The following is a 23,272-nucleotide window of genomic DNA, read 5'->3' on the forward strand; positions in this document are numbered from 1 at the left end:
TTGCGTCTAGCTCCGGCTACCGATCCGTAATTAAACACCAATACAGATAAAAAGTTGCTAATATCATCGCCAAAAACGCTTAGTAGGGGCTCCCTCGATACACTGATAATTTATCACTATCACGCCATTTGCATCACTAGTCACAACACACGAGATCTTTTTCTGAAATAAAAATATCGTTTCTTGTGCACAAAACTGTCGTGGAGGTACTTAGTTTCATCTCAAACATCACTGCGAACTTAGTTTCGCCATTTACTTCCCCTGAAGAACAACTGTTCCTATTTTACAGGAGCAGCTGATAAAGATGACCTGGAATCAAAGAAGCGCCGGAGCAACATGGTTCTCGTGAATTGCGAAGGGAAGTGAGATAGAAATACGAAAGAGCTGAAGAATTATTTCTATTTATTTTTAATTTGTAAGTTTTGTCAAAAACAAGCTTGAACACAAACAGTTATGTTACCAACTTCAGGTGCTAACGATTCACTCGAAACTGTGCATACAAGCATAATAGTAGAGCACAATTTTTAAATAATGTGCGTTCATATACATATAACAGAGCTATAGTATTTTATATCTTATTTATTTGTAAGGCGGAAATGATTCATGACAAATTCATTTGACTAATATGATTATTAAACTATTCTGCTACACGTTTACGAACATCTGTAGCAATATGCAGTGTCTTATCTCTGACAGGAAGCACGCTACTAATGGCTAGATAAGACAGATGACTTATTTAACCGTATCATCTACAACATATTGGTTATTATTTCCGTATTACAAATGATCGGTCCTCTCAGTTCTTTCGCTTATGCCTATTTTATTAAAATCCTGACACTGACACTAGAAGGGAAGGATAAGTGTGTAAGACCAAGGAAGTGCAACACAGCCATATTTCCTCGGCCATGGATACAAGTCACATAACAGAGAGATGATAGGAACAGGAAATAGGGGAAATTAGTGTAAATAACTTACATCTACATCTACGTGGATACTCTGCAAATCACATTTAAGTGCCTGGTAGAGCTTAAAACATGCCACAAAGATGAGACAGCAATAGCAATGCCATACTGTCCTACAGGATGAGAAATATGGTTTCATACAAAAAGATCGATGGTGTGATTAGATAGTTGGTCAATCAGTTCAAGAATTTTTTGCAAAGATCTCAGTTCTATATACGTCCAGACAGGCAAATGCTGATCAGTTTTGTGTGATCCTGTTTCCGTTGAGAAGAAATGTTGGAATTATATAACGACTGTGTTGATGGCATTTCACACAAAGCTCTGAAGCAAATTCAGAACCTTACCTGCAGAACTGCTTCAGACTAAATTGAATATTAAATGCAACAATCTCAATTTCCTAAATACATTGTATCCAATTACAGTAACGTAGTGTAGGTAACATACTATCTGCTCCAGCAGAATAAGTATCACTAAAAAAACTCTGAAACAAAAGTCACAAATCAGTATTACCGTATAAAACGGGTCAGTTCTGTTTGATTATTAGAGTTTTATTACGTTTTATATCTTTTGATGGCGCCTGTCTTGGCTAATAAGTCTTTTATATACACAGTATGCTAACGATGACCTCACACTACAAGTCAACTGTGTCTCTTTGTCACTGTTTTATTGTGTTTTTTCGCAACATTGGTTGGTGCCTATCTTGACTACAAGTTTTTGATGTTGTGTGAAATATACAACGACAGAAATATTTGATTATAGTCGTATAGGTCGAAACCGGTCATAAAATAAATAAAAAAAGATTGTGATCAAAAACTGTTTTATATTCTACAAGTTTTATATTGCGGGTTGCTGTGCTTTCGCTGTTATGTCACATTTTATCAAAATTTTCAAGTTATTAATTATTTTTCTACTTTTTATGCACAGTATACAGAGATTTCAAGTCCCAATTTTGCATTAATATGCTCGCAATTGGTCGATGTTTCTACATTTTCAATACCGATTAACTAATCACGGTAAAAATTAATTATATTCAGTATTCAGCAGAATCCGTGTAGATTATGTAGTTGTTGAGTTTGCCTTACAGTTTTTAAATTGTAATGTGTTGTAAATAATAGGACTTAATGATGTGGTGTGGCTTTTGACTATTTTATCAAATACTTCAGCCACTATCCACATCTGCGTTATGCTTTCACAGAACTCAAGCTTTCACATAAAGTGTTCAAAAAAATCTTTTCGTTTTATTTTGAAAGATGTTCAAAAAAATCTTTTCGTTTTATTTTGAAAGGTGGAGTGATAACTTTTAAAGAGCCTTACTCCCTAAAAGATTCTCTTCCAGTAGAAAATTATTAGTCCATTGCAAATTCCAAAAACAATGATCAGTTTTAATAATGGAAATGGGTGATACTATTAGCTATATTACTGCTAATTTTCAGGGTAACTAGTATTTATATAGCAGCCATCTTCTTTTCATATTGTGATATGTTACGCAGATAAAACGTATTAATCTTCCATCAAGAATCACATATATTCGTACATCGAGTTGTGATGTCTTAATACAATGTGATGTCTTAGCTTCGCTTTAAAAATCTTGCGCAAAGTGAAAAGTGATTGAAAACAGTGTTCAAAGCCGCAACATAAACGAGGAATGATGCTTGATCGCGTCAGCACTCGATAGACTTACTTGTAGTAAGCCACCAGCTTAGTGTGCCATAAATATTTACATAATAGCACGTCTCTTATCACGAAATATATCATGTATGTTTAGCTCTGGACCTAATGAGAACCATGGCATCTCAGGTAGTTGGTGATAATACAGTTAACAGTATTAGTGGCATAAATGATGTTTAAGTGATATGTATGTCTCGATTCTTGGTAAGGAGCACTAGTGGCTCGAAACGCGTCGTTAATGTATTAATGTCATAACCTTAATAATCTTGAATATTGCGACCGTTTGAGCTACAGACATATATACTTTACTACAATACATCCGTCTGTCGACAAGGCTAATGATTATCATGTTCAGTTTTGATGAATAAAGTATAGCTGCAGACGTGTGGTGTCTGTGAATACGATGCAACTGAAGACAAAAAATACGAGATACCGCCATCAGTGCGGCAATAATTCTTCTCAGCACTGCTGAGTTCCGACATAGTCCTTCGTGTCGCTTCAGGCTAGGCAGGGTGTAGCAGCAGATACTGCTGGCAACAGCCTTACATAGGCCAGGCAGACGCCGTGGTATCAGACCTCGCGGTCGTAGAGTATCGGCGGAATGACGATACGATGACGACAGCGCAGTGCATCAGAAGGAGGCGCCAGCAGGCAGAGGCACGCCGTCAGGTAGTTGCGTAGTAGAGATGCGAAAGCGTGGTTAAATAGCAGGCAGCAACGTGGAAGGAGAATGGTGGCCACGTGGCTGCGCTAGACACACTCAAGCGCGGCGGGGCTAACGGTTCAGGGCAGCCCGGCGGTAGAAATAGAGGCGCAGCGTCATGTAGTACACCAGCTCCACCAGACTCAGGATGCTGCAGCCCATGAAGAAGCTCGCCGCGCCACCGAACGACACTGAAAACAAAACTCAGTTACACTTCGGTAGACTCTAAAACAAGGCAAACTTACATATTTTGTGTTATTGTTGTTTTGACCATCAGTCCGAATGGGTTTGATGCAGCACTCCACTATAGCGTATCCTATTCAACCCTCTTCATCTCTAAATTCTGCATTCTGCATCCATCTGAACCTGCACACTGCAGTCAAAACTTGGTCACTCTTGTAAGTAGCCTGTTTATATGTTTGTATGTTGGCAGCGCTCTGCGTCCTCGCTAAGAGACTCTCTGGTTGGGCAGACTAGCAGTTAGCATTTAGCGAGAGGACGGCTTGGACACGTGTCCTTCGTGGAGACTCAATGTTGGTAGGACATGCACTGTAAAATGAGGATGAATGTAGTTGGTAATGTTTGGGTAGTGGAATTATTGACAACTACGAGGGTAATCTCAAAAGTAAGGTCTCCTATTTTTTTTTTTTTTTAAGTACAGAACTCGGTTTGTGTGGCAGTTGGTCACACTGTGTGTACACATGCGCACGCCGAGCTGAGGCGCTCAGTCTTGGCTTGGCAGCCATTGAGAATGGAGCTCCCGTTGGATGTTACCGCCAAATGCGAATTGTGCGCAGCTATTCGGTTTTCGAACGCAAAGGGCACTGCGCCGATTGAAATCCATCGCCAAGTGACGGAAATGTATGGTGAGTCGTGCATGGGTGTCAAAAATGTTCGTAAGTGGTGTAGAGAGTTTGCAGCTGGTCGGACCGAAATTCACGACGAACAAAGGGGCGGGAGACCGTCAATTTCTGAGGAGACAGCGTTGAAGGTTGAGCAAAGCATGCTTGAAGATTGGCGGGTCACCCTGGATGATCTCTGCACGTTGGTTCCTGAGGTTTCCCGAAGCACCGCTCACAGAATTTTAACGGAAACATTGAACTACCGGAACGTGTGCGCAAGATGAGTGCTACGCATGCTGACTGAGGACCACATGCGGCAACAAGTTTATGCTTCCGGCGCATTTCTTCACCGCCTTGCAGCTTTCTGGACTCAACTGTCACGGGTGACGAAACCTGGGCATACCACTTTACACCTGAGACCAAGCAACAATCACGTCAGTGGCGGCATTCTTCTTCGCCAAAGCCGCGGAAATTCAAACAAACACAGTCTGCCGGTAAAATCATGACAACCGTTTTTTGGGATCGCAAAGGGGTATTGTTGGTCGACTTTATGCCCACTGGGACCACAATTAACGCTGACAGGTACTGTGAGACTCTAAAAAAACTCAAACGGGCAATTCAGAACCAGAGAAGAGGAATGTTAAGCAAGGGCGTACACATTATCCATGACAACGGTCGTCCACACATCGCTCGGCAAACCGTTGCCGTCCTGCAACAGTTTCAGTGGATCTTAATCACCCACTCTATAGTCCTGACTTAGCACACAGTGACTATCACCTGTTCACCTGTTCCCTAGCCGGCCGCGGTGCTCTCGCGGTTCTAGGCGCTCAGTCCGGAACCGCGCGACTGCTACGGTCGCAGGTTCGAATCCTGCCTCGGGCATGGATGTGTGTGATGTCCTTAGGTTAGTTAGGTTTAAGTAGTTCTAAGTTCTAGGGGACTGATGACCTAACATGTTAAGTCCCATAGTGCTCAGAGCCATTTGAACCTGTTCCCTAGGTTAAAAGAACATGTGGACGGAAAGCGATTCAGCTCCGACTAGGTGAAAGAAGAGGTTCATAACTTTCTGAACAGCATGGTGGCGAGCTGGTATGACATGGGCATACAAAAACTGCCATAGTGTCTACAAAAATGCATCGACAGAAATGGCGAGTATGTCGAAAAATAGCTAAATGTTCAACTGTAAACTGATGTAAACCATTGTAGAAATAAACAGGTCTATGTACTTATAAAAAATAGGAGACCTTACTTTTTGGATGACCCTCGTACATAATTTTTGGAACTGGATGTCACAAGAACAAGTTAAAATCTGCTAAATACATTGTTTGCTGTTCAACAAAATCTTTCTCTTGCTAACCATATGCTTCCTAGTAGCTAGAGCCTATACTAGTTAGAATCCCTTTATTTAGCTGGCTGTAGTTGATGCTTGCTGTATTTCGTGTTATGAAGATTTTCTGTGAAGTAAGTGACTTATGAAAAGTATGGGTATTGTTAGGATTTCTTCCAGTTCAGGGCCATGCTTTTATGTTCATTATTTGAAGCCATGTTGTCATTGTGCAGTAGTCAGTTTGCGTTGGGCTTGTATATTGTGTGTAATAAATGAATAGGTTAATTTTGAGTTGTCTTTGTCAGGGAAAATTCTGTAGGTCAGTTTTTGAAATGATAAAAACAAATAAACACTAAGAAGTTTCACCCTCTACAATTCTTACCCCGTATACTTCCTTCCAATACCAAACTGACAATTCCTTGATGCCTCGTTGTGTGTTCTATAAACTGATTGTTTCTTTTAGTAGAGTAATGCCACAAATTTCTTTCTCCTCCATTCGACTCACTACCTCCGCATTAGTTGTCTGATATACCCATCTAATTTCAGGCACTCTCCTTCATTAATGCTGTCTTGAGCACGACTCGACCTCTTCGAGGAGATGACGTCACAGTTCGATAACTCTCAGCTTTGCTCGAGCTTTTGAAAGCCGCACAATCTAGAGACTTCTGTTGGTACTATCTCTGCGGCGTGTACACATATACGTACATATCGATGATCACGGACCTTGAATATCATGCGTCGATCTTAGAATGTTCCTCGACAGATAGCGATCTTGTGCACTTCGGATCCAGTTCTCATGGACACCCAACTGCTGAAGATCCTTCTGTTGTTCCTTGGTGTTCCAACTGGACGAGTTCTACCAGGTTTTTCCATAAGTACAGATTTGGCACGGCAAGTTTTTGCTCTCCTAGCAACGTATCCTGCCAGGTTCATTCTCCGTGGTTTCATTTTCCGCACGATATTCGGTTGTTTCATTAGGTCGTACTGTCCCTTGTTCTTTCTAGATCTCCATGTGTTCTCTTTGCGGATTGGTCCAAAGATCTTTCTCATGATTTTCCGCTCAAAAATCATCAAGTTCTCTTCATTTTTTTTGTGGTGCTTAATGTTCTGGCCCATATAAAACACCGCTATAGGCTTTAAATATGGTCTTAACTGACAGATTTTTTAATGTCATTATCTGTTTCAGACTGAAATAAGTTTAACACCCATTGGCAATACGTAGATTAATTTTTTTTTTTAGGTTATTATGCCTGTTAGGGCAGGTGTCAAGGTATTTAAAATTTTCCACTCTAGTTATATTCTATATAGCGTTATTAGGGACTTCTCTGGATATTTATATCGCTTAAGTCTTCTCCATATTAATCCTTTGTCCAACCTTACTGGAATTCTTTACTAAGTCCTCTACGGTGTATGCCCTTCCTTCTTCTGACTCCGCTACGGATGCAATGTCGTCTGCATATCCCAGTACCTATTTTCTTCCATTTAGCTTCATCCCTTAGCCTTCTCTTTTCATTTCCCGATTTACTTTCTGCAGGAACAAATCAAAAAGCAATGTTGAAATGACATCGCTTTGTCTCTCACCTGTTACGGTGTTCGTTCCTTGGATATCTCCCAACCAAGCGAAGTGGCGCAGTGTTTAGCACATTGGACTCGCCTTCGGGAGGACGACGGTTCAAACCCTCGTGCGGCCACCCAGATTTAGATTTTCGTTGATGTCCTAAAAATCTCCAGGCAAATGGCGGGATGATTAGTTTGAAAGGGCACGGCCGATTTCCTTCCCCATCCTTGACACAAACCGAGCTTGTGCTACGTCTCTAATGGCCTCGATGTCGACGGGACGTTAGACCCGATCTCCCTTCATTCCTTCCTTCCTTTGGACAGCGGCCCCGGGTATTTCACTTTAGCTTTTCTCTCTGCTATACACACCTTGACCAAGTTAATTAACTTCCTTGGTATACCAGTCTCCCTCAGTATGTTTTATACACTTAATCTGTATGTACTATCATACGCCTCTGAGAAATGTACAGAGGTTGACAGAAATCGATTGCTGAATTCCCAGCACTTCTCCCAGATTTTTCTCATGGTGAATATTTGATCCATGCTTAGTCTTCCTTCCCGAAAACCTGGTTGGTACTCTCCGACAACATCTTCAGCAAAAGGCAGCATTTTTCAAGAATTATTAATGGTAACACTTTGCATGGTACACTTAGCAGAGAAATACCTCTATAATTACCACAGTTCTTTTATCGCTCTTTCTGTGCACCGCGATAATACCGTCTGACTTACACTCTTTTAGTACTCCTTTTTTCTCCATACATCACTTGTGATACTGTACATCTCCTTCTGATATGTTTCATCTGCTGCCTACAACATCAATGCCGTTATCCTATCTTCTCCTGGTGGTTTATTATTTTTCAGTTTCTTGATTGTTCTACGTACATCTCGTTAATTTACTTCAAGTCTTTCTTTTTCTACATCACCTGCAAGTCTGCCTTCAGGATCTGCACCAATGAGCAATTGCCCAAAATAATCCCTCAATCTGTCCAGAATTTTCTGCTTGCCTTTTAGCATATTTTCAGCCTTATCATTAATAACTAACCCCTCATTTCTTTGACCATTCTTCACGTGTGTCAACATCTGAAATATTTTTCCACTGTCAGATATTGTACTGTATTCTCCCTCTATGTTTCATTAATCATGTTGGTCATTATTTTTTTCTCTATTCTCAGAATACTGCTTGTTTATCTTTTTACGTTCTTGACTGCATCGTACTCTTCTGCACAATTCCTATCCAGCATAAGTATTTCCCTAGCTCTCTTCCTTGCGTTCACTGCTTGTTAACATTTATCATCGAACCATTTTTTCTTGTTAGTTGGCTTTTATTCTCCCAGAATTTCCTTTGCTGCTTAAGTTACAGTTGTCTTTGTATCTTCCCATTAATCACTGTAACTTGGTGCCAGGAGTTCAGTTTTGTATACACTCTGATATTAGACAGGTGGCATAATTCTGGATCCGAAAGCTTCTCAACTTCAAACTATCTCTTGACCATGTTGTTCTTCTTTCTTTTATAACACAGCCGTAGTTGTTGTTTGTTGATGATATTTCCATCTGCGAAAGTCCAGGTCCCTTTGTGCATGGGTTTGTGGAGGTAGATCGTCAAGCTCTCCACAAGGTTCTGGCTCAGCGCAAAGCTGATGAGACGCCGTCTATTGTCATTTGCTTTGGCATGTATACTCTCCTTCCTAACTGTTGTCTTCCTGTCTCACTTTGGCACTGAAATCTCACAAAATGATCTCAATATTTCTGGCAACAGTTCTTTCCACAGTTCTTTCCTCCTCTTCGTCATTTACGTTTGTTGGTGTGTATGTATTAACAGTACTTAATATACTTACGCATTGTAATGAGACATGATATCCTCACCCTGTTTGCACTGAAGCTCTTGACTTGCCTTAAAAAACGGTCACTCACCAAAAATCCTGTTCCATTTTCGTACCTTCTATTCTCTTCTCAGCCTTCACAAAAGATTACTGATTCATTCTCATGTAAAATCCCTTTTCCACACCACTTAGTTTCTTATAATGCAGTGACACTAACTTCATATTTATCCAACTCTGAGATTACAATTTTGGCAACTCCTGGTCTAAGAGGTGCGACAGTAAAGTAATGAGACTGATTTTCTTTGCAAGATGTGGCAACCCTGCAGGCTCGCGTAGGCACAATTTGTTTGACCTTTGTCTATAAACTGCTTCTAGTCCAAGTGGCACATCGATGCAACTGTTCAGTCGTGAGTTGTGCTGTAATAAGTTAACATGTGTTTGTGTCTCTCGTCACGGAAATGAAACCACATAATACTGCGCAACGGTATGCCATTTCTTTTTGCGTTAAATTGGGTGAAAACTTACAGTAAGCTTCAGAAGTCTTTTGGAGAGAAGGTTATGTCAAGAGCTCAAGTTTTTTGTTGGCATAAGATGTTTAGGGAAGGCAGAACGAGTGTTGAAGACCGCAGTGGACGACCATCAACCTCACGGACGGATGTCAACTTGGCCAGGGTGCGTGAGCTCGTACGATCTGATCGAAGATTACCCGTGAAAATGATTGCATAAGAACTGAACATCAATCGGGAAACGGTTCGTCTTATAATAAATGAAAATCTTGGTATGAGAAAGATTTGTGCAAAAATGGTTCCCCAAAATCTCACACCACAACAAGCAGAAACACGAGAAAATGTGGCAGCTGATCTGTTGGAGCAAACGAAATTCAATCCAGAATTGTTGAGCCGTGTTATCACTGTGATGAAAGTTGGTTTTTTCAGTACGATCCAGAGACAAAACGCCAAAGTTCACAATGGTGCTCAAAGGCATCACCCAGACCAAAAAAGGCTCGCCTGTCGAAGTCAAAAGTGAAATGCATGCTTGTGTACCTTCTTTGATTCCAAGGGAATTGTTCATTAAGAGTGGGTGCCTCCTGGACAAACAGTTAACCAATATTACTACAAAGAAATTTTAGAAAGACTTCGTAAAAGAGTTCTTCGTGTCCGTGCCAACATTGCTTATAATTGGATTCTGCATCACGATAATTCGCCATCCCATACTGCTCTGTCAGTACAGCATTTTTAACCTCAAAGCGGTGGCCGTGCGGTTCTGGGCGCTACAGTCCGGAACCGCGGGACTGCTACGGTCGCAGGTTCGAATCCTGCCTCGGGCATGGATGTGTGTGATGTCCTTAGGTTAGTTAGGTTTAAGTAGTTCTAAGTTCTAGGGAACTGATGACCTAAGATGTTAAGTCCCATAGTGTTCAGAGCCATTTGAACCATTTTTAACCTCAAAACAAATTTCAGTGCTACCACAGCCACCTTATTCACCAGATATCACTCCATGCGACTTTTTTTTATTTCCAAGTGTCAAAACGGCGGTCAAGGGACACTATTTTCAAACAACACAAGATGTCCAAAAAGCTGTGAGGAGGGTCTTGGAGGATATTACAGAAGATGAGTTCCAGAAATGTTACCATCAATGGCAGAAGCGCTGGAAGAAGTGTGTGTAATCAGAAGGGAACTACTTTTTTTTTAAGAGACAACACTAAACTTGACTAAAACGGCAAGCAACATTTTTTTTTTTTCATATGAGTCTCATTACTTTATTGTCGCACCTCGTATATAGACTTCTAACACTCCATGTGCCGACTCGTAAACCTGTCTATCTAGCCTATTTCATCTTATGGGGTTCCATCCTTTTCCGAGGCACACTTGTAAGGTTTTTGGTAACGATAAATGTGCCATGGCCACGTTATAGGCGTTGCACAGGATTCACCGAGTTATGGGGCTGCCTCTTTCCTGTTCCTGAGCTAGCAGGGTTTGTCCGTAGGGTTTTCTCCCCTAGGCGAATGGGTTTCACTTCACCACAAGAGCTCCCCCAGCACTACGGAACATACACATACCGGACATGTAAGGAATAGAAAAACGGGCAAGATGGATCTTTGTGAGGCTCACTTTGTCTGGCTCCTCCGCTCAAACCTTTCCGGCTAGGTTAGACCTTCTGTAGCTATGCTACCAGCGACATTGCTCTCCGCTTCCTCGGAGCGCACAAACTCTCCCGTCCGCACGGACAGTACAGTAATAAAGTGGAGCTGCCTGAGTCCGGTGACGTGTCAGAGCATTAATAATATATTACGATTTTAAACACAAAAATAGAGAGCAAGTCACTTTTTAAGCAGAGCTACTAATACAGAAATAAATGATCACAATCACGATGGAATCTAATGCTCGAGCTTTAGCTCAACCTCGTCATTACTGCAAACACAGAGCATTCGAAAGCTCTGTGTTTGCAGTAATGACGAGAAGTAAAACCTCTGTTAAGGTTAAATGAATATAAAATTTGTCTGAATGTAATTACAGCAGTTAGTTAAATTTGGAAAATGTTAGAATTTTAGTTAATGATTTAAAGAAAATTAACGGTCGCCAGGTCAGTACGTGAGTAATATTACTGTCATTATAACGATTGTCTGTTAACGGTGAAAAACTTATGTAAGAATGCTTGGTTTTGTTGCAAGGCGAAAACAGCACAAAACTGGTAATAAGAATTGGTAATAATCAAATAACAACAAAATCTCATCACTGGCAAACAGTTATGCAAATGAAAAATTGCTTATTATCTTTAATTTCACTCAAAAAGCTATTTATGTTTACTCACTACTAAATGCTGTCATTTAGGTTAAAATTTATCGTAATGACATAGCATTCTTCAATAATCACTTCCCTGTGAGTTACAGATAAGTAATTTGCAAAGTCAAAATTTGGGTTGCAAAAGAATGGCAAAGCTCGTGGTATGATTTTACTCACATTGGTTTCTGCTAACTTCAGTTTTTATTACTATTCATTAACAATTGCTGCTAATAACTTTGTGCATTTATTACTATTGTTGGGTCAAAACATGAACACTCATTTCTGACTGTTTGCAGTTGCACTAAATTAAAACTTATTTATTCATGAAAATATACACAAAAAATATCTTTTACTGAATTTTACTGTCTTAAGCACTGTCTCTGAAACTACTGATAATTAGAATTGAGGATTTTTGTTAGTTGTAGTCTTAGAAGACTTTTAATTGCTGTTATTACTTTCATAAAACACTGAAATAGTTTCTCAGTCATTACGGCTTCTCGGATCATCGATAATGAATAGGTTCCTACTTATGTATTCTCCATTAGGTAAAACCGTTAGTCAGCGCTTGGAAATAATTGGTATTACTCAAACTCGATAAGAACTACGACGCTGCCAAGCTGTATACAAGTCTGACCAAGTAACTAGTTGAATCTTGGTTCAGGTTGAGATGTCAGTACAATGTAAGGCATTGTTCGTTGGCAATATCCGTCACAGGCTCTTCTTCTTGTAGCTCCGTAACAAATTGAGCCCACTGTACTCTTCGTATCAATTAGCACCCTCTTACAGTAGTTACACTGTGCCCACGTAATGCTCTGTATTTCGACGGACCACGCCAGATGCTCGCTGAGCCATTATGTACTTTAGCACCAAAACTTCGCAACAAAAGAGCCGCTGCGCGACTCGACTCGACTGTCTGCACCAACACCCTACTGCGTTCTTCTCTGCACTGTACTCAGCTGTTAGCGCGCTTACGCGCGCAGCTATAATGCAGCTATCAGTTCACAATACTTTCTGACGATATCGCATATCCTGACTAACGTGTCTACTTACTAGATTGCAAATAACAATAACAACAAACTAGCAGATAATATCATTAATCGTGGTAATGGAAACCCGCTAAGTAAAAGGTGGAATCGTGTTTTATCATATATGAGGAAACAACGACATCCGGATCGGCCGGCTATGAATAATCATTTGTAACGATATATCGTTTTCAACAGTATTCAGCACCGGAGGCGCTGCAACTCATTTTGCGCCAGGGGGCAAAAGGAATGATTGAACGCGTGCGCACTGTATCTAGCGCATCCGCTGTTGTACTTCCGATGCATACCTGTATAAAGGTTCAGTCATTTGCGAGTGGAATCCCTCCCTACGTGGCCCTCTTCGGCGCGCCCCCGCCCATCTCCCCCCCCCCCCCCTCCCCCCTCTCTGCCCCGCCGTCCCTTCTAACTTTCTCCCTCATCTCCTCGCTCCTGGCAGGTCCTCCGTTTTGATCATCGTCAGTGTGCCACGTCAGTGTTGTGTTTAGTGCTGTTCTCCTGTGCGTCGAGAGGTGTGATTTTAATTGTGTGCTGGACTTGTACTTCGTGTTTCTGTCAGTGATTGATATGTGCTAGGCCATCCTTTGATACTTTATTCTCCGGTCATAGTGCGCCTTGTGTTCTTTTAATTGTCCCAGTGTGTGGTTTCTTTGTGTGCGCTACTGTTTTACGGTTTTTATCTCCATTTTACAGTCGCCCCTTTTTTGTCTATTGTCTTCCATGATGTTCCTCCTTTCTATATCTATGTACACCATGTTTTCTCCTTTATGTTATTTTTAAATGTCTTCTATTGTCTGTTCTATGTCTTTCGGCTGAAGAGCAGCGCATATGCTGCTGCCAGCCTGTCCCGATGGGGAATTGAAGAACAATAAAGGAAAAAAAAGCGAGTGGAATCAGTTATCAGCGAGAGTAGCGTGGCCTTTCTCACCTGATGATGGCGGCCAGGTGGATCGTTGAAATATTGTGTTCAGATGACAGTCTGATCCGGCTGGAAACCCGACAAGGATTTGAAACATTTGTTTAACTTTACAATGTGAAAATATTCCATGTCATCAAATAAACATTAATACACTTACTTACAAACTTTGGTTCATAGAAAAATACGTCGAGAAGAAAAACAGCAAGGGAAAATTTTGGAAGGCCACAGAGTTGTTGCATTAGATCGCCTCTAACCTACTGACCACTCGAGCGCGGGTGACCCTTCCGAGACCATAGCTCCCAACAGCAAAGCTCAGGGTATCTTTGAGACATGCAATCATCCCCACCAACGTTAAGGTGGTTGTCCATGGGGAGGACACAACAGCTATTCTAACGCGGAAACAATTTTAACTTAAATCTTTTCAGTTGCTAACAAAATGGTTCAAATGGCTCTGAGCACTATGCGACTCAACTGCTGAGGTCATCAGTCGCCTAGAACTTAGAACTAATTAAACCTAACTAACCTAAGGACAGCACACAACATCCAGCCATCACGAGGCAGAGAAAATCCCTGACCCCGCCGGGAATCGAACCCGGGAACCCGGGCGTGGGAAGCGAGAACGCTACCGCACGACCACGAGATGCGGGCAGTTGCTAACAACAGAGTGTAAGCGCTAGCCATTCTTCAGGTAATGTTACTTGCTGGCTATTAGTATTCTGCTTTTAAATTTTCCATTCAGTTGTAAAGAGAAACCAGCGGAACACGTTAACCGAGATATGTGCAATGTTTCGGAATAACGCCAAGGAAGGCCAGAGCTACACCACCTCCAAGTGCTTCACACTTGGATATAAATTCAGACACCTAAGCCTATATTCATATTTTCTTACACCATTTTGCTTCGCCAAAATCAACGCGCTCGCGTTGGAAACGAATCCTGTCTTCATCATAGCTGTAGATAATGTGGTATTGAGTGAAACCTGTGTAGCGATTGTTAGTGACAAAAGCCGACGCAGGTCCATATGGCTGGCAGGCTACCGTTTGTTCACAAGTACGAGCGAACAGTAGCGAACACGGGCGAATTTTGTGGGGGCTCTCCTCCACATTTATTCAAATACTAAGGGCTATTACACGTGAACGGGCAAATTTCTTTTTGAAACCCAAGGAAACTAACTCGCTCGTTGGTAGCGAACCAGCGTGTGCATCGAACCTTCAAGGAGGCTAATAACCCACTGGAGATGTCTTCCGTAGATGTAGACGAAACTTTGGATTGCAACAAGAAATACATCCGAGCACGCCATAATAGCCCAGAATATTTTAATAAGTGGGACATTTCTGACCCTAGAAGTTTGCGTTTTACGAATGATCGTTAGTTATTTTTCGCTACAATTCACTTCTGTGTAAAGGAGGCTTAATGGAAATAACGCACAACATGTGAAAGTAATTCTGCAATGATGAACAAACTCAGATGCAAGAGAGGATAAGGATATATATTTCTGCATATCTCTGAAAGGTTTGAAGCCATAGTAGGGCTTACATGCATAAAAAACGACCGATATTAGTGTCAAACCCCCAATTTTCTAGGCTTCCACGGCGGTTGCAATATTTCTGAGCTCAGTCGAATAGAACGTTCTGAAAGTATTTAGAACGTTATATAAGGAACAGAAACGGAAGACGTTTTCTAACCATTATGTTCTGATACAACATTCATCTTCTTATTCACCTATAAAAATATTAACTGGAAACCATTTCCACAGAATTACTCGTATATTATCTTCAACTTGCCTAGGAACACCTCAGGAATTAATCTTCAGTTTGTCAAGTGAGAGCGATTACAAAAAATTAGCAGCATTTAACTGACAGTGTACCTCACAATTTTGACGGTGAAGTTGGTGTAATCGCTTTGGAGCTGGGGTGCCAAGTGGTTGGCGGATGTGCAGAACGAGTGCGTAAGTACTACCTGGCTGGCAGCCTATACTGTCTGTGCCCACCCGCGGGCGAACTGACCTGTGACTGACTGCAGACGTGCTTCATGGACCAGCATTGCAACAGCATACTCTACGCCATCCCTTTCACAAAGATAAGAAGGTTGAAAATACACACAGCGCACAGTATTCTCAATCAGGGTTAGTGTCTCTTTGAGAATTGATTTTTCTCATTAACAAGTTTATGACTTACCTAAAAGGTCAACGAAAGTGAAGAGGACGTCTTTCCTCAGGTTGACCCGTGGGAACTGTTTGACACTCCAACGATAGAGGGCGGCACCGCCACCATTGTCGCTGTAACAAGCAAACCTCTGTACCAACTTCTTCGAAATAATGCCATTTGCGTTATTTGCAAAACCCAGCTAATCCACCCACCTTGCAAGCCCTTACAGTTGCTATCTCCGTTACATATAATAGGAAGAATTTGTAGCAGCATTTACAACGAAGTCTTGCCCTTTGCATTTAGTGCATTTGCGATCTCCTCTTAGAACAGTTTAGGAGCAGATCAGAGCGAGTGTTATACCACTATTCTCTTCCCTTCATCTCTTTTGACTACCAATAAAACAGAATATACTATCTTTTTAAGAAACAGTTGTTGCTGTCCCTCGCTAATTATTAGGTTGGTGCATAAGTTCCTAACGTTTTTGTTTTTCATGTTGATATCCTGGTTGTTATAGGTTTATTCATCGATTTCAATTTTTTACTCGTATTTCGCTCTTGCTATTTGAGCTTATGTATCGTCATTTTCTCATAGTGAGTGATCCTGTGCACGCTAGAAAATGGCGTGCGGCTTGGAGAAATCGGAACATTTCCGACATCTTCTTCTGTTTCAATCCAATAGAGGGGTGACAGCAGCGAAGACGGCCAGAACCAATTGCGCCGTGTATGTGTATAATGTTATTGGACAGGACACGACATCGAAATGGTTTTCCAGTTTTAACATTAGTGATTGTACACCTTCAAGAAGACCTTCGGGGTTTGATGAAGATCGTTTACATGCATTAATCCACAAAGATCCACGTCAGTGTACTCTAGAACAGAAAAAAGTGTTGAACTTTTGTCATTCCACCATAGTGCGACATTTGCACGTAAGGGGGATAGTTCAAAAATTGGGTATTTGGGCACCGCATGTTGTGAACGAAAAATCGCAAAATTCAGCGGATGGCCACATGTGTGTCTCTTCCTGCTCATCATCGGCTGGCTCGTGAACAACACCGACCACGCCTCTCCTGCATCGTTATTGCTGACGAGAAATGGTGTCTTTATGCTGACAGAAGCCGACCTCAGGGAAGATCAGTTTGGATTCCGTAGAAATGTTGGAACACGCGAGGCAATACTGACCCTACTATTTATCTTAGAAGAAAGATTAAGAAAAGTCAAACCTACGTTTCTAGTATTTGTAGACTTAGAGAAAGCTTATGACAATGTTGATTGGAATACTCTCTTTCAAATTCTGAAGGTGGCAGGGGTAAACTACAGTGAGCGAAAGGCTATTTACAAATTTGTACAGAAAGCAGATGGCAGTTATAAGAGTGGAGCGGTATGAAAGGGAAGCAGTGGTTGGGAAGGAAGTGAGACAGGGTTGTAGCCTCTCCCTGATGTTATTCAGTCTGTATATTGAGTAAGCAATAAAGAAAACAAAAGAAAAGTTCGGAATAGGTATTAAAATCCATGGAGAAGAAATAAAAACTTTGAGGTTCACCGATGACATTGTAATTCTGTCAGAGACAGAAAAGGATTTGGAAGAGCAGCTGAACGGAATGGACAGTGTCTTTAAAGGAGGATATAAGATGAACATTAACAAAAGCAAAACGAGTATAAAGGAATGTAGTCGAATTAAGTCGGGTGATGCTGAGGGAATTAGATTGTACGGTAGCGTTCTCGCTTCCCGCGTCCGGGTTCCCGGGTTCGATTGCCGGTGGGGTCAGGGATTTTCTCTGCCTCGTGATGACTGGGTGTTGTGTGATGTCCTTAGGTTAGTTAGGTTTACATAGTTCTAAGTTCTAGGGGACTGATGACCTTAGATGTTAAGTCCCATGGTGCTCAGAGCCATTTGAACCATTTCATTTTTGGAATTAGATTAGGAAATGAGACACTTAAAGTAGTAAAGGAGTTTTGCTATTTGGGGAGCAAAATAACTGATGATGGTCGAAGTAGAAACGATATAAAATGTAGACTGGCAATGGCAAGGAAAGCGTTTCTGAAGAAGAAAAATTTGTTAACATCGAGTATAGATTTAAGTGTTAGGAAGTCGTTTCTGAAAGTATTAGTATGGATGTAGCCATGTATGGAAGTGAAACGTGGATGATAAATATTATAGACAAGAAGAGAATAGAAGCTTTCGAAATGTGGTGCTACAGAAGAATGCTGAAGATTAGATGGGTATATCACATAACTAATGAAGAGGTATTGAATAGAATTGGGGAGAAGAGGAGCTTGTGGCACAACTTGACTAGAAGAAGGGATCGTTTGGTATGACATGTTCTGAGACATCGAGGGATCACCAATTTAGTATTGGAGGGCACGTGGAGGGTAAAAATCGTAGAGGGAGACCAAGAGATGAATACACTAAGCAGATTCAGAAGGATGTAGGCTGCAGCAGGTACTCGGAGATGAAGAAGCTTGCACAGGGTGGAGAAGCATGGAAAGCTGCATCAAACCAGTCTCAGAACTGAAGACGACAACAAAAACAACAACTTGCTAACATAAGAAAATGAAAGGAATGGCTGAGCCCAAACAAAGCAGCAACTCCCCTTACAAAGACCTGCGTGCATCCACGAAAGACGTTCAGAATCTGGTGGAACAGCGACGGTGTGGTCTACTTGGAATTATTTCCCTGAGGTGTGAACATCACTGCTGACACTTATTGTCAACAACTGAGACGACTTTGAGACGCAATCGAAGAACAACGACCAAACAAACTGCGTAAAGTGATGCTAAGCCACGTATCGACCCCCCCACCCCCCACCCCTCCCTCCCCCATTCTGCTAGACTGTCAAAACAATCTATACAGGAGTTGTTGCGTGGGGAAGTAATTCCACACTCATCTTATTCATTTAATCTTGCGCCCTCAGAGTTTCACCTTTTCCGCCCTCATCGAACTCTCTTTGTGAATGAATATCCGCTCCGAACATGGTTAGACGAGTTGTTCGCCTCGAAACCACGTGATTTATACAGTCGTCGAATCGAAAAGTTACCGCAGCGCTGCCAGACTGTTCTAAATAGTGAAGAAGAATATATTATTGATGACTGAACCCGCCCTAACGTGTATGTGTTGTGTTTCTTAAAACTTACGGAAAACGCTACGAACTTAAGCACCAACTCAGTATTATCAAGAACGTTGAAAAGCGGAGACACAGCAATTGGAGAAATGAAAAATGGAGAACAACTTTAAATTTGATGGATATTACACGGTTACGAGCATTCACTGTATTGTAAAACATTGGCCACTTTGTATCTTATGTCTCTTTCAAAACCGTCTTTGGTACTTCCTGAGAATATTTTGTGTTAACACATCAGATGATAGTCCTACATTTAAGTCAATTCCGCTTTTATTTCCAAATCGACCAGGACATTTTTACTGTCAAGTAATTTATAGCCGTATAATACAGAGAACTGTAAACAAAAATGAAGAGGACCATACAGATATGAAAAAGTGTAGGCTAAAACTCTATGGGCATGTTAAAAGAATGGAGACAATCAGATTAACCAGACAGGTTGTGGAAGTCTGTGAAACTCGCAATAATGCTAAACATGTGCTGTAAATATCAAAACGCAAACCACACCAGGGATGGTCACGGTGAGCCTTCTAGACAGCACTGCTGTTGATCCGAATCCTGTACTAAATCTTTGAAATCTTTGAAAATGGCAGGCACTTGCACAGGCGAAACGCCAGGTAAAGTGTTAAATATCTATTGGGCGATCGTTCAGGTCAGCAGGCAGAGCATCAGGAAAGACTACCAAACCATCAAAGATCTTATTCAAAAATTACAAAGCTGACTATGCCACTATTAAGAGTACATGCTAAGGCGGTGAAGCGATTGCAAAGCACCAAGAGCAGTCATGAACAGACATCTGGTAGCGGTGCGGTAACTTATTTGTATGCAGCGTGTATTCGCAGTGACTTACTTGTCTAACAGTTTATAATCCAGCGGGTAGTAATGCCTCTCGGAGCAGCGTGGCAGGCAGTCGCAGTCAGCCAGCCCTTCTGGTAACGTCACCATTTCCTCTGCAACAAGTAAGGCATTAGGTGTCCTTTTCTGTCTCTCACATGGCTGCCAGCTGTCTAGGCAGCAAAAGCAATGGAGTCGGCATATTTGTCACAGGTATCTGAAATGGGTTAAGCACCAACCAATGAAATTTTTATAATGGGTGATTCTTATAAACATTAAAAACCTCCGAAGCGACATACACACATCAAAAAAAGTTTTGCATCACCCTGGTTCCCAGAATTCCTGAAGATTGCCGTTGACTGTGGATATTGTATCACAGACACTGTCCCTTCGACTGTTCAGAGATGTCACTCAACCGGCCCAAAGATGTAAACAACCATGCATGAGCAGCGCCTATTAGACGGAGGAGGTCCGACAGCTGATCAGTTCAAGTCATTCCACCAGGAAGGAGATAGTTCAACCATGACTAGACGGTCAATACCGCGGTTCGATCGCTTTGTGCTAGGAAGGGGTCTCAACAGGGGAAGTATCCAGGCGTCTCGGACTGAACCAAAGCGATGTTGTTCGGACATGGAGGAGACACATAGAGACAGAAACTGTCGATGACATGCCTCGCTCAGGCCGCCCAAGGGCCACTACTGCAGTGGATGACCGCTACCTACGGATTATGGCTGGGAGGAACCCTGACAGCAACGACACCATGTTGAATAATGCTTTTCGTGCAGCCACAGGACGTCTTGTTACGACTCAAACTGTGCGCAATACGCTCCATGACGCGCAACAGCACTCCAGACGTCCATGGCGAGGTCCATCTTTGCAACCACGATACCATGTAGCGTAGTACAGATGGGCCCAACAACATGCCCAATGGACCGCTCAGGATTGGCATCACGTTCTCTTCTTCGATGAGTGTCGCATTTGCCTCCAACCAGACAAACGTCGGAGACGTGTTTGGAGGCACCCGGCCAGGCTGAACGCCTCAGACATACTGTCCAGTGAGTGCAGCAAGGTGGAGGTTCCCTGCTATTTTGGGGTAGTCATGGAAGGCGCCGTAACAGTTGTACGAAACGTGAATGCCATCCTCCGACCGATAGTGCAACCATATCGGCAGCATACTAGCGAGTCATTCGTCTCCATGGACGACAATTCGTGCCCCCATCGTGCACATCTTGTGAATGATTACCTTCAGGATAACGACATCGCTCTACAAGAGTGGCCAGCACGTTCTCCAGACGTGAACCCTATCGAACATGCTGGGGTAGATTGAAAAGGGCTGTTTATGGAGGACGTGACCCAACAACCACTCTCAGGGATCTACGCCAAATCACCGTTGAGGAGTGGGATAATCTGGACCAACAGCGCCTTGATGACCTTCTGGATAGTATTCCACGACGAATACAGGCATGCATCAATGCAAGAGGACGTGCTACTCGATACTAGAAGTACTGGTGTGTACAGCAATCTGGACCACCACTTCTGACGGTCTCACTTTATGGTGGTACAACACGTAATGTATGGTATTCATGAGCAATAAAAAGGGCGGAAATGATGTTTATGTTGATCTCTATTCCAATTTTCTGTACAGATCCCGGAACTCTCGGAACCGAGGTGATGCAAAACTTTTTTTGATGTGTGTAGATGAGGCCGAGACAAGTAATTTAATACAAGATACATGGGACCGCAAACGTCGGGAAATACCGTAAAAGTGGATGACAAATGTTGAAGACGTGACGTCATAATAGGACACACCTGCAGCGTTGAGTCTATCAGTCTGTCGCAATTGATAATCCTAACCCAAGTCATGTATTCATACCGGTGTGATTCCGGGCCCATGTGCGCGACTTCAGTGCGTGGGGCTTAGGGTTCGAGTCTTGCGTCTGTCAGGCAGCACTTTTTTCATTCAGGTAGACAGTTATGTATTTACTTTGAGGTATAATTAATTATCCTATTTATCTCCCTCGCGGCCTCCATTGGTTTAGAGCAAAGTACTCTACAACAGAAACATAGCACATTGCGTCACAAGTAGAGGAGTATAAGCTTAAGTCTTGCATCGTTTCTAGTAAATGGCCTACGTTTTCTTTACTAAAAAATGGCTGTAAACAAAAACAGGAGGGACAAAAGGAAAGAAACACAAAATAAGATCAGATTTTATTTGGTAACGCGAGGACATTAATTTTGTAACTTCAGCGTTTACAATAGATCACATTTACAAATGGCGTTCGAAATTTGCACCGTATGCTCGAATGCAAGTATTGCATCGCTCAATCATCCCTCCAGTCCCAAGTCCAGACGCTGCACGTGCGGCGAGGTACAGGTGACGTCATATGTTCAACATTTCTCATCTACTTTTGTGGTATTTCCTGACATTTGCGGCGCCATCTGTCTTGTTATTACTTCTCTCAGCGTCACCTACGTCGCTTCGGGGGTTTTAAACGTTAATAAGAGTCACCTTGCGTGTTGCCACGTGCCACCCCTAAAAAGGCAACAGTAAATTAAAAAACAATGACGATTAAGTTCTACATGTTGGTGAATGGATGAACAAAAGTTTTGTGTACCGTACTTATATTGTGCGAAAATGTTGTGCTGAATAAATCTGTATTATTTGCTAAGAGATACACGAAATAGTTATTTCTGTTTAAAAAAAAAGTAGGGGAAGTGCGTAAGAAAACTCATGACTGTATCAAGTCCTTACATGCTGGGAAACGAGACACTTAGTGCAAAAGACACTAAGTACAGTATTTCTCTCGACAGAGCAGTATATTACGACTTTTCAGCGGCATTATCAGCACTTCTATATACTATATGTGAACTATTTTCGCTACAAAATACTTGTACGTGGTGGCAGGAATTGGATATCGGAAATAATGTTGCGAATGCTTGTCTACTGCTTGTAGAATAAACATAACAAGGATACAAACCACCTCTTCGAATGTCTCATTTCACAAGAGGAAGTAACATCCTTCATAGAAATTGCAGTATCAAAATGTTCTAAAGGTTGTGATAAAAGTCTGCTCTAGTTAATTAAAGAGTCTCCCTGGCAGTTTAGTAACAGATAATTTAAGTAACCAGTCATTTATCCCTGAATCTTTGCCCAGTTGTGTGAATATGCTGAAGTTAAGCCTATGTACAGGTAAGTGTATAAGAAACAATCTGAAGCTTCTGAGCAATTTAATTTTTGGCAGCATTTTCCAAAATTTTACAGGATGTTTTATATAAATGGCTTCTTCACCCTTCGCCAAAAATAATGTATTCCCCTACTTTCAGTTGGTCTTTGTAACGGATCCAATACTTAGAAAGCTATTTATACATAAAACGATAATATACTCATTTCATTAGAGGATAACTTACAAGCTACTGGTATTTTCTGTGATGTGTCAAAGATAGCTGACTTCGTGAATCGTATAATCGTTTTCAAGCGATTAAAACGTTATGTCTTTGCAGACAGTGTCCCAACACGGAAATCCTATGGATAAGCTATGAGACGTTGTCCATTTAAT

At 41.7% G+C, this 23,272-nt stretch overlaps 1 protein-coding gene across 1 annotated transcript in view; it reads right to left on the reverse strand.

Annotated features, from left to right (window-relative positions):
* Positions 1 to 19,727: 19,727 nt before the first annotated feature.
* Positions 19,728 to 23,272, reverse strand: part of LOC124594636 (sodium channel protein Nach-like) — a 159,452-nt gene continuing 155,907 nt past the window's right edge. The window contains exon 7 of the mRNA XM_047133007.1: positions 19,728 to 19,831. Coding sequence (XP_046988963.1) covers positions 19,728 to 19,831 — 104 coding nt within the window. The remainder of the gene's footprint in view (positions 19,832 to 23,272) is intronic.

This window comes from Schistocerca americana, chromosome 1 (genome assembly GCF_021461395.2).
Source record: "Schistocerca americana isolate TAMUIC-IGC-003095 chromosome 1, iqSchAmer2.1, whole genome shotgun sequence".
In the NCBI taxonomy this organism is placed as follows: Eukaryota; Metazoa; Arthropoda; class Insecta; order Orthoptera; family Acrididae; genus Schistocerca; species Schistocerca americana.